General features: G+C 39.0%; 1 protein-coding gene and 1 pseudogene across 1 annotated transcript in view; both read left to right on the forward strand.

The window, feature by feature from the left end:
• The window catches only part of LOC117801371 (protocadherin alpha-3-like), a 46,278-nt gene that overhangs the window by 2,258 nt on the left and 34,645 nt on the right, over positions 1 to 9,375 (forward strand). Inside the window, 2 exon segments of the mRNA XM_034655628.1 lie at positions 2,139 to 2,142; positions 8,404 to 9,363. Of these exon segments, the coding sequence (XP_034511519.1) occupies positions 2,139 to 2,142; positions 8,404 to 9,363 (964 nt within the window).
• On the forward strand, positions 4,910 to 5,829 carry LOC109489075 (annotated as a pseudogene).

Below are 9,375 nucleotides of genomic sequence, written 5' to 3' on the forward strand. Positions count from 1 at the left end.
GGCGCGGTGGGGAGCTGGTCGTACTCGCAGCAGAGGCGGCAGAGGGTGTGCTCTGGGGAGGGCCCGCCCAAGGCCGACCTCATGGCCTTCAGCCCCAGTCATCCACCCTGTATGGTAGTGGGTGATATGAGCGAGCAACAGGATTTAAATGATGAACATTGTGCCAAGGTAAGTCTGGATTTTCATAATTAACGGTGAATAAACACATGAAATATTAAATTGTTTCTGTAGAATTTCTTTTTACATTTTTCAATTTTAAAAATTTTGAATAAATTTACTTAATATAAAATGTTCATTTTTTCTGTTAACTATTGTAATCTATTTAGTTTGTTATTAGTCTTAATTTAAACTGGAATCAGACATTAGACCTATTTGTGGTGCATTTTTAATATGCATAAATAGTAGTATTTTTTCTAATTATTTATGTAGAATTTTCATTTCTTTGCATTTGATCCAAATAGGCATTAAATAGAAATCAAGGGAAATTGCACTTTGATCAAGTAAATTCATATAAAATCTGTATTGCTCAGACACTGCAAATCTCTTATATTTGAATTTCATTTGGTGTGTTGCTTTTCATGGAGATATTTCTTCTTTTTAAAAAGTTTTTTATTTTGGTGCCTGGGTGGCTCAGTTGGTTAAGCATCTGCATTCTGCTCAGATCATGATCCCAGGGTCATGGGATCCAGTCAGCATTGGCTCCCTGCTAGTTTGCTGTCTCTCTCTCTCTAAAATGAAGATTAGGGGCGCCTGGGTGGCACAGTGGTTAAGCGTCTGCCTTCGGCTCAGGGCGTGATCCCGGCGTTATGGGATCAAGCCCCACATCAGGCTCCTCTGCTATGAGCCTGCTTCTTCCTCTGCCACTCCCCCTGCTTGTGTTCCCTCCCACTCTCGCTGGCTGTCTCTATCTCTGTCGAATAAATAAATAAAATCTTAAAAAAATATAAAATGAAGATTAAAACAAGTTTTTATTTAAATTCCAGTTAGTTAACATACAGTGTTATGTTAGTTTTAGGTGTGCAATTTACAGATTTTGCACTTTCATATAATATCTGGTGTTCATCACAAGTGGATTCCTTAATCGGGGTCATCTATTTAACCCATCATCCGCCCACCTCCCCTCTGGTAACCATCAACTCATTCTCCATAGTTAGGAGTCTGTTTCTTGGCTTGCCTCTCTCCCTCTTTCTCTTTCGCTCTTTTTCTCCCCTTTGCTCATTTATTTTGTTTCTTAAATTCCACATATGAGTGAAATCATATGGTCTTTGTCTTTGACTTATTTTGCTTAGCGTGATACTCTAGAGCTCCATCCACATTGCTGAAAATGGCAAGATATCATTCTTTTTTATGCTGAGTAATGTTCCATTGTGTATATACATGTGTATCACATCTTCTTTATCCATTCATCAGTCATTGGACACCTGAGCTGTTTCTATTTTTGGCTATTATGGATAATGCTGCTATAAACATCAGGGTGCGTGTATCACTTTGAATCTGTATTTCTGTATCCTTTGGGTAAATACCCAGTAGTGCAATTGCTGGATGGTAGGGTAGTTCTATTTTTTAAACTTTGATGAAACTCCATGCTGTTTTCCAGAGTTGGCTGCACCAGTTTGCATTCCCACCTACACTGAAAGTGGGTTCCTCTTTCTTCCCATCCTGGCCAATACCTGTTGTTTCTTGTGTTGTTGATTTTAGCCATTCTGACAGGTTGAGGTGATATTTCATTGTAGTTTTGATTTGTGTTTCCCTGATAATTAGTGATGTTGAGTATTTTTTCATGAACCTCTTGGCCATCTGTATGTCTTCTTTGGGAAAATGTCTATTCATGTTGTCTACCAATTTTCAAGTGGATTTTTCATTTTTAGGTGTTGAGTTTTTAATACTTAATATATTTTGGATACCATCCCTTTATCAGAAATGTCATATGCAAATATCTTCTTCCATTCTGTAGGTTGCCTTTTAGCTTTGTTGATTGAATCCTTCACTGTGTAGGAGCTTTTTTATCTTGATGAAGTCCCAGTAGTTTTTGCTCCTGGCCTCAGGAGATATATCTGGAAAGAAATCGCTATGTCTGTGTCAAAGATGTTACTGCTTGTGTTTTCTAGCATTTTTATGGTTTCGAGTCTCACAGTTAGGTCTGTAACCCACTTTGAATTTATTTTTGTGTTTCATTTTCTGTAAGAAAATGGTCTAGTTTCATTCTTTTGCATGTTGTTGTCCAATTTTTCCAATACCGTTTGTTGAAGAGACTGTTTTTTTCCCATTGGATATTCTTTCCTGCTTTGTCGAAGATTAATTGACCATATAGTTGTGGGTTCATTTCTGGATTTTCCATTGTGTTCTGTTGGTCTCTGTTTCTGTTTTTGTGCCAATCCCATACTATCTTGATCATTACAGCTTTGTAATATAACTCAAAGTCCGGAATTGTGATGCCTCCAGCTTTGCTCTTCAACCTTGCTTTGGCTATTCGGGATCTTTTTTCATTCCATACAAATTATAGGATTGTTTTTTCTATCTGTGTGAAGAATGCTGCTGATCTTATGCTAAGGACTGCTTTAAATGTTTAGATTGCTTTGGGTAGTATTGACATTTTCTTTACATTTTTGTCATCTTCAATTTTTTTCATCAGTGCTTTACGGTTTTCAGAGTACATGTCTTTCACCTCTTTAGTTACGTTTATTCCTAGGTATCTTACTGTTTTTGGTGCAGTTGTAAATGGGCTTGATTATTTAATTTCTTTCTGCTGCTTCATTATTGGTATATAGAAATGCAACAGATTTCTGTACATTGATTTTGTATTTTTTGACTTCACTGAATTCATTTATCAGTTATGGCAATTATTTGGTGGAGTCTGTTGGGTTTTCTGTATAGATTATCACATCACCTGCAAATAATGAAAATTTTACTTCTTCCTTGATAATTTGGATTCCTTTTATTTCCTTTTTTTCCCTGATTGCTGTGGTTGGGACTTCCAGTACTATATTAAGTAACAGTGGTAAGAGTGGGCATCCTTGTCTTGTTCTTGACCATAGAGGAAAAGCTCTCAGTTTTTCCTCATCAAGGATGATATTAACTGTGGGTTTTTAATAGATGACCTTTATTATGTTGAGGAATGTCCCCTCTAAACCTACTTTGTTGAGGGCCTTTATCATGTACTTTGTCAGATGCTTTTTCTGCATCTACTGAAAGGATCATATGGTTCTTATTTTTTCTTTTGTTAATGTGGTGTTTCATGTTGATTGATTTGTAAAAATTGGACCACTCTTTCAACCCAGAAATAAATCTTACTTGATCATGGTGAATGATTTTTTTAATGTATTGTTGGATTTGGTTTGCTAGTATTTTATTGAGAATTTTTGCATCTATGTTCATTGGAAATATTGGCCTGTAGTTCTTTTCTTCAGTGGAGTCTTTATCTGGTTTTGTCATCAGGGTAATGCTAGCCTCATAGAATTTTCTTTTTTTTTTTAAAGATTTTATTTATTTATTTGACAGAGAGAGACAGTGAGGGAGGGAACACAAGCAAGGGGAGTGTGATAGGGAGAAGCAGGCTTCCCGATGAGCAGGGAGCCGGATGTGGGTCTCAATCCCAGGACACTGGGATCATGACCTGAGCCGAAGGCATATGCTTAAGGGCTGAGCCACCCAGGCGCCCCTAGCCTCATAGAATTCTATTCTTTTTTTGGAGTAGTTTGGGAAGAATATGTATTAACTCTTCTTTAAATCTTTGGTAGAATTTTCCTTGAAGCCATCTGGCCCTGAACTTTTGTTTGTTGGGAATTTTTGATTACTGATTCAATTTCTTTACTGGTGATTGGCCTGTTCAAGTTTTCTATTTCTTCCTGTTTCAGTTTTGGCAGTTTATGTTTGTAGGGTTTTATCCATCTCTTCAAGGTTGTCCAATTTGTTGGCATATAGTTTTTCATAATATTCTCTTAAAATTGTATTTCTGTGGATTTGGTTGTTATTTCTCCTCTCTCATTTGTGATTTTTTAAAATTTGGGTCCCTTCTCTTTTTGCTAAGTCTGGCTAGAAGTTTATCAATTTTATTAATCTTTTCAAAGAACCAACCTCTGGTTTCATTGATCCATTCTACTGCTTTTTTAGTTTCTCTAACATTTATTTCTGCTCTAATGTTTATTATTTCCCTCTTTCTTCTGCTCTTTTAGGTGTAAGGTTAGGCTATTTATTTGAGATTTTTCTTGCTTCTTGAGGTAGGCCTGTATTACTAACAACTTCCCTCTTAAGACTGCCTTTGCTGCATCCCAAAGGTTTTGGACCATCATGTTTTAATTTTCACTTGTTTCCATGTACTTTTTTTTCTTATCTCTTCTTTGATTTCCTGGGTGACCCATTCATTGTTTAGCAACATATTGTTTAACCTCCATGTATTTGGATCTTTCCAAATGTTTTCTTATGGATGACTTGTAGTTTCATATGTGGTTAGAAAAGGTGCATGGCACGATTTCAGTTTTTCCCTATTTGTTGAGGACTGATTTGTGACCCAGTATGTGATCTATTCTGGAGAATGTCAAGCCTCTCATCAGGCTCCACTCTCAAAGTGGAGTCTGCTTGAGATTCTCTTTCTCCCTAAACAAACAAACAAACAAACAAATAAATAAATAAAATCTTTTTTAAAAAAGGAGAAGTTTCCTCTGAGAGAATACTGGACATGACAGGCATTCCTGGGAACAGACAAACTTAAGTAAATGAGTACACAGAAAATCCCAATGTGTCCAGAAACAGAATAGTCTGCTTTGGTCAAAACATGGTTCTTACAGGAAGGGGTATGAGATAAGGCAGGAAAAGTAATATGAGAAAAAGTTCTTGGTTAAGTTAGAATACTAGACTAAGAAATTTTGACTCACCTCTAAAGTCATGTGAAAACTACAAGTATGAAACAACAGTAATAAAAGGTGTGTTTCAGGAAGATGACTGTCAGGATTTAGTGAAGGATAAATGGGGTTGTGGCAAGATAACACAATAAGAAGCTATTGAAATAATCCAGGATAGCAGCAATACTGAAAACTCATTTGGGCAGAGTCAGGAGGCAGAAGCACAGTGGAGGCCAGCAGGTTGTGGAACTTCATGCTGGGCTCCATTTGGTGGCCTCGTGGTGCCCCCTTTGAGAATGCCATCCCACAGCAAGGAAGTCCCAGGTTCTCTTGTGGCCCTGGTGATTAATGCCAACTCATTGCCACTGAACATGGTTGGAACAGAAAATTGAAACATGGCAACAAACCCCTTTGGACAAGGTTTTCAAAACAACAACAGAGTTGCAATCTCGGCAGAACTGGGCAATGCGGAAAGAAAATTACTAGTGTAACCAGTCTTCAACCAAATCATCCTGGAGCTAACAATGCATTCTGGAAACCCTCTCTTAAGAAGGACTTTCAGGGGCACCTGGGTGACTCAGTCAGTTAAGCTTCTGACTCTTGATTTCGCCTGAGGTTATGATCTCAGCGTCATGAGATGGAGCCCAGTGTGGAACCTGCTTAAGATTCCCTCTCTCCCTCTCCCTCTGTCCTCCCACCCATGCTTACATGTGCACATGCTTGCATGCCCTCTCTCTCTCTGAAAAAAAAAGTACTTCAAGATCATGCTGAGCTGCAACATATTACAGCCTAGCAAAAGGTAGCTTTGCCTCATGCATGTGCACATTCAGCTGTATGCTTCATAACTCAAGACTCTGCATTTGGGAATCATATTCTTCCTATTTTACCTCACCTTGACCTAGAATGAAGAAACTATTTGTAATGAAAGTGACTGTAATATCAAATGCCAAAACTACTATCATTCAGAATTGATATTATCATTCAGAATTGAATTCAGTGACTTCCAGAATTTTGGTGAACATTTATATTTTTTGCTTATTTAAAAGAAGTTATGGACTTCTGGGTGGCTTAGTCAGTTAAGCATCTGCCTTCAGCTCAGGTCATGATCCCAGGGTCCTGAGATTGAGGCCTCTGTTGGGCTCCCTACTTGGTGGGGAGCCTGCTTCTCCCTCTACCCCTCCCCCCTGCTCCTTATCTCTCTCTCTCTCTCTCTCTCTCTCTCTCTTTCAGATAAATAAATAAGATCTTTTTTAAAAAGTAAAAAAAAAAATAAAAGAAAGGTATGTGTAAGTCAAAACAGTAAAGGAGGGGTGCCTGGGTGGCATAGCGGTTAAGCGTCTGCCTTCGGCTCAGGGCGTGATCCCGGGGTTATGGGATCGAGCCCCACATCAGGCTCCTCCGCTATGAGCCTGCTTCTTCCTCTCCCACTCCCCCTGCTTGTGTTCCCTCTCTTGCTGGCTGTCTCTATCTCTGTCGAATAAATAAATAAAATCTTTAAAAAAACAGTAAAGGAGAGTCACCAGGATGATGTGAGCTTTGGCAGCTGTATTATCGGAATGACTAATTATGTTCCCCATGACTGTAACTTTTTTGTGATGTAGTTTGATTTTTTAACTCTAAATCAGGCTCTGATTTGGATGGTCACATAGTTCACCCCTGCAGCCCCCAACTAGTTGGACTAATATGTCCACAATAGACTTTCAAGAACCATCTATAGTACTTAACTTTAAACAAATGAGGGTGCTTTAAAAAATGTGAACCAGTAGGCTTAAATAAGTCATATTCATATTTACTGTTTGATATCAATGTACCTTTTGAATTTATAGTCAACATGCTATCCAGAAATACTGTTTAACTCATAACTAGCTCCCCTATTCTCCACTTTAAAAGGAAATCTAAGTTAAGACTAAGACTACCAACCAGTCTTAAACATTTTTATAAACCTATGCCACTATAAATTATATGACTAAATGGTATTGAAGACAATTAATTGTGAGAAATGTGGTTTTAAAATGTGTACATGCTCTTATTTAGTGTTACCATATAAATGGTATGCCTATGTGGTTTTATCGTCCATTTTTGTGCTAATTAAAAACATATACAAGTTGGAAAAAACTCATTTAGGCAGATAATCAAAATTGGAAAGCAATACATGTGTAATTATTTAATTTGCACTTGGAAACATAGGAATGAAGCATTCAAGAAAAACTGCTGTGTGAAGTAAAATTTAAAAGGATAAAACACCCCAAACTTGATTAAAGGACTACCATAAGTATGACAGATGAGTAGCAACATTTATCTAATGAAAATAAATTTATGTTATGAAATACATAATCTAAAATTGGAGGTTGTAAAAACAGGTAGATATTCATAAAATGTGGAGCTTAGAAAGGATGAAAAGAATACAGAGATAAGAACCTTGAACTTTTGGAAGAGAGTTTATAAATTCTGATGAAAAGAAAAATTCAGAATACTTCCTCCATGCAAAATTCTCTTACTACAAATGATTCCTCCTTAGTACAAATGATCCCCTAAACATTCTATTACTGTGTTTTCTCAGGAGAAGTATATGAATTAGTTGCTTATATCACTTGCTTCCTAAAAACAAACAACTCTTCTAAGTTTTTCTTCCATTAGTAAATACTTGGGATCTTGGGTCCCTAGAGAGACCAAGAGTTTTCTTAACAGAAATCTAAGAAAATGGAGTATACCTGAACTCTGACCAAAATATTTTAAAACTTAGTGTTCCTGTTATGATTCGCTTTATTGTCAGATTTTTATTTTTATTTTAAAACTGTGAGAAAACGCATTTTCAAGCCATAAGGAGACCACAGTAATAGTCACACTAAATGTTTAGAAGTTAAGTCTCAATGCTTTCAGCAAACATGAGAAGCATTGTCCTGTGCTTTAACGAAACTGAAGGGGGGAAAATCAACGGTTAAAATAAAACTTCACATTTATTAATAAAAAGTTGATATTTGTAGTTCGTACTTACTATTTGGCCACATGATGTCGCTCTTTACCGCGAAATTTTCTCATTCAAGACAACAGTAAGTCATCCCTTTTCGTATTGGAAAGACTTCACTCTCACTACGGGGATGTCGAACAATGGCGAGCACTTCAGGATAGCAAGGAAGAGATAAGAAGATTCTTCCAAATTTTGAGACAAGTTACGATTTGAATTTAAAAAACCAATTAATTTGAAATGGTGTACTCGAATCGAGGCGACCGGGGGCACCGGCATCTACTGCTGTTTTTCATAATTATCAAAGCCTGGGAGAGCACAAGCGGCCAGGTCCACTACTCGGTCCCGGAGGAGGCTAAACACGGCACGTTCGTCGGACGCATCGCCCAGGACTTGGGGCTGGAGCTGGCGGAGCTGGTGCCGCGCCTGTTCCGGGTGGCGTCTAAAGGCCACGGGGACCTTCTGGAGGTAAATTTGCAGAATGGCATTTTGTTTGTGAATTCTCGGATCGACCGGGAGGAGCTGTGCGGGCGGAGCGCGGAGTGCAGCATCCACCTGGAGGTGATCGTGGACAGGCCGCTGCAGGTTTTCCATGTAGAGGTGGAGGTGAAGGACATTAACGACAACCCGCCTGTGTTCCCCCAGACACAAAAGAATCTATTTATAGCAGAATCCAGGCTGCTTGACTCTCGGTTTCCACTAGAGGGCGCTTCCGACGCAGATATGGAGGAGAACGCTCTGTTGACTTACAGACTGAGCCCCAATGAGTTTTTCTCTCTGGACGTACCAACAAATGACGAACAGGTAAAACCTCTTGGACTTGTATTACGGAAACCTTTAGACAGGGAACAGTCTCCGGAACTTAATTTATTGCTCATGGCCACTGATAGAGGCAAACCTGAGCTGACCGGCACCGTTCAGTTATTCATCAAAGTGCTGGACGCCAATGACAATGCCCCAGCTTTCGATAGAACACTATATACTGTGAAATTACCAGAAAATGTTCCCAATGGAACTTTGGTAATTAAGCTTAACGCCTCAGATTTGGATGAAGGCTTGAACGGGGATATTACTTACTCATTCTCTAGTGATGTTTCCCCAGATAAAAAATCTAAGTTCTACATAGATGCCGTAAGTGGAGAAATTATAGCAATAGGACATATCGATTTTGAAGAAAGTAAAACCTACAAACTTCGAGTAGAAGCTATCGATAAAGGCTTCCTACCACTAGCTGGTCACTGTACAGTTCATGTGCAAGTTTTGGACGCTAATGATAACGCTCCAGAGTTGACTGTTACTTCCCTGTCTCTCCCTATCTCAGAGAATGCTCAGCCGGGCACAGTCATCACCTTGATTAACGTGTCTGACCGAGATTCTGGAGCTAATGGGGAGGTGATTTGCTCACTAACACCCCATGTCCCCTTCAAGCTGGTGTCCACCTTCAAGAATTACTATTCGCTGGTGCTGGACAGCGCCCTGGACCGTGAGAGCGTGGCGAACTATGTTCTAGTAGTGACCGCGCGGGACGGAGGCTCGCCTTCGCTCTCCGCCACGGCCAGCGTGTCCGTGGAA

This window comes from Ailuropoda melanoleuca, chromosome 3, assembly GCF_002007445.2.
Source record: "Ailuropoda melanoleuca isolate Jingjing chromosome 3, ASM200744v2, whole genome shotgun sequence".
Taxonomy (NCBI): domain Eukaryota; kingdom Metazoa; phylum Chordata; class Mammalia; order Carnivora; family Ursidae; genus Ailuropoda; species Ailuropoda melanoleuca.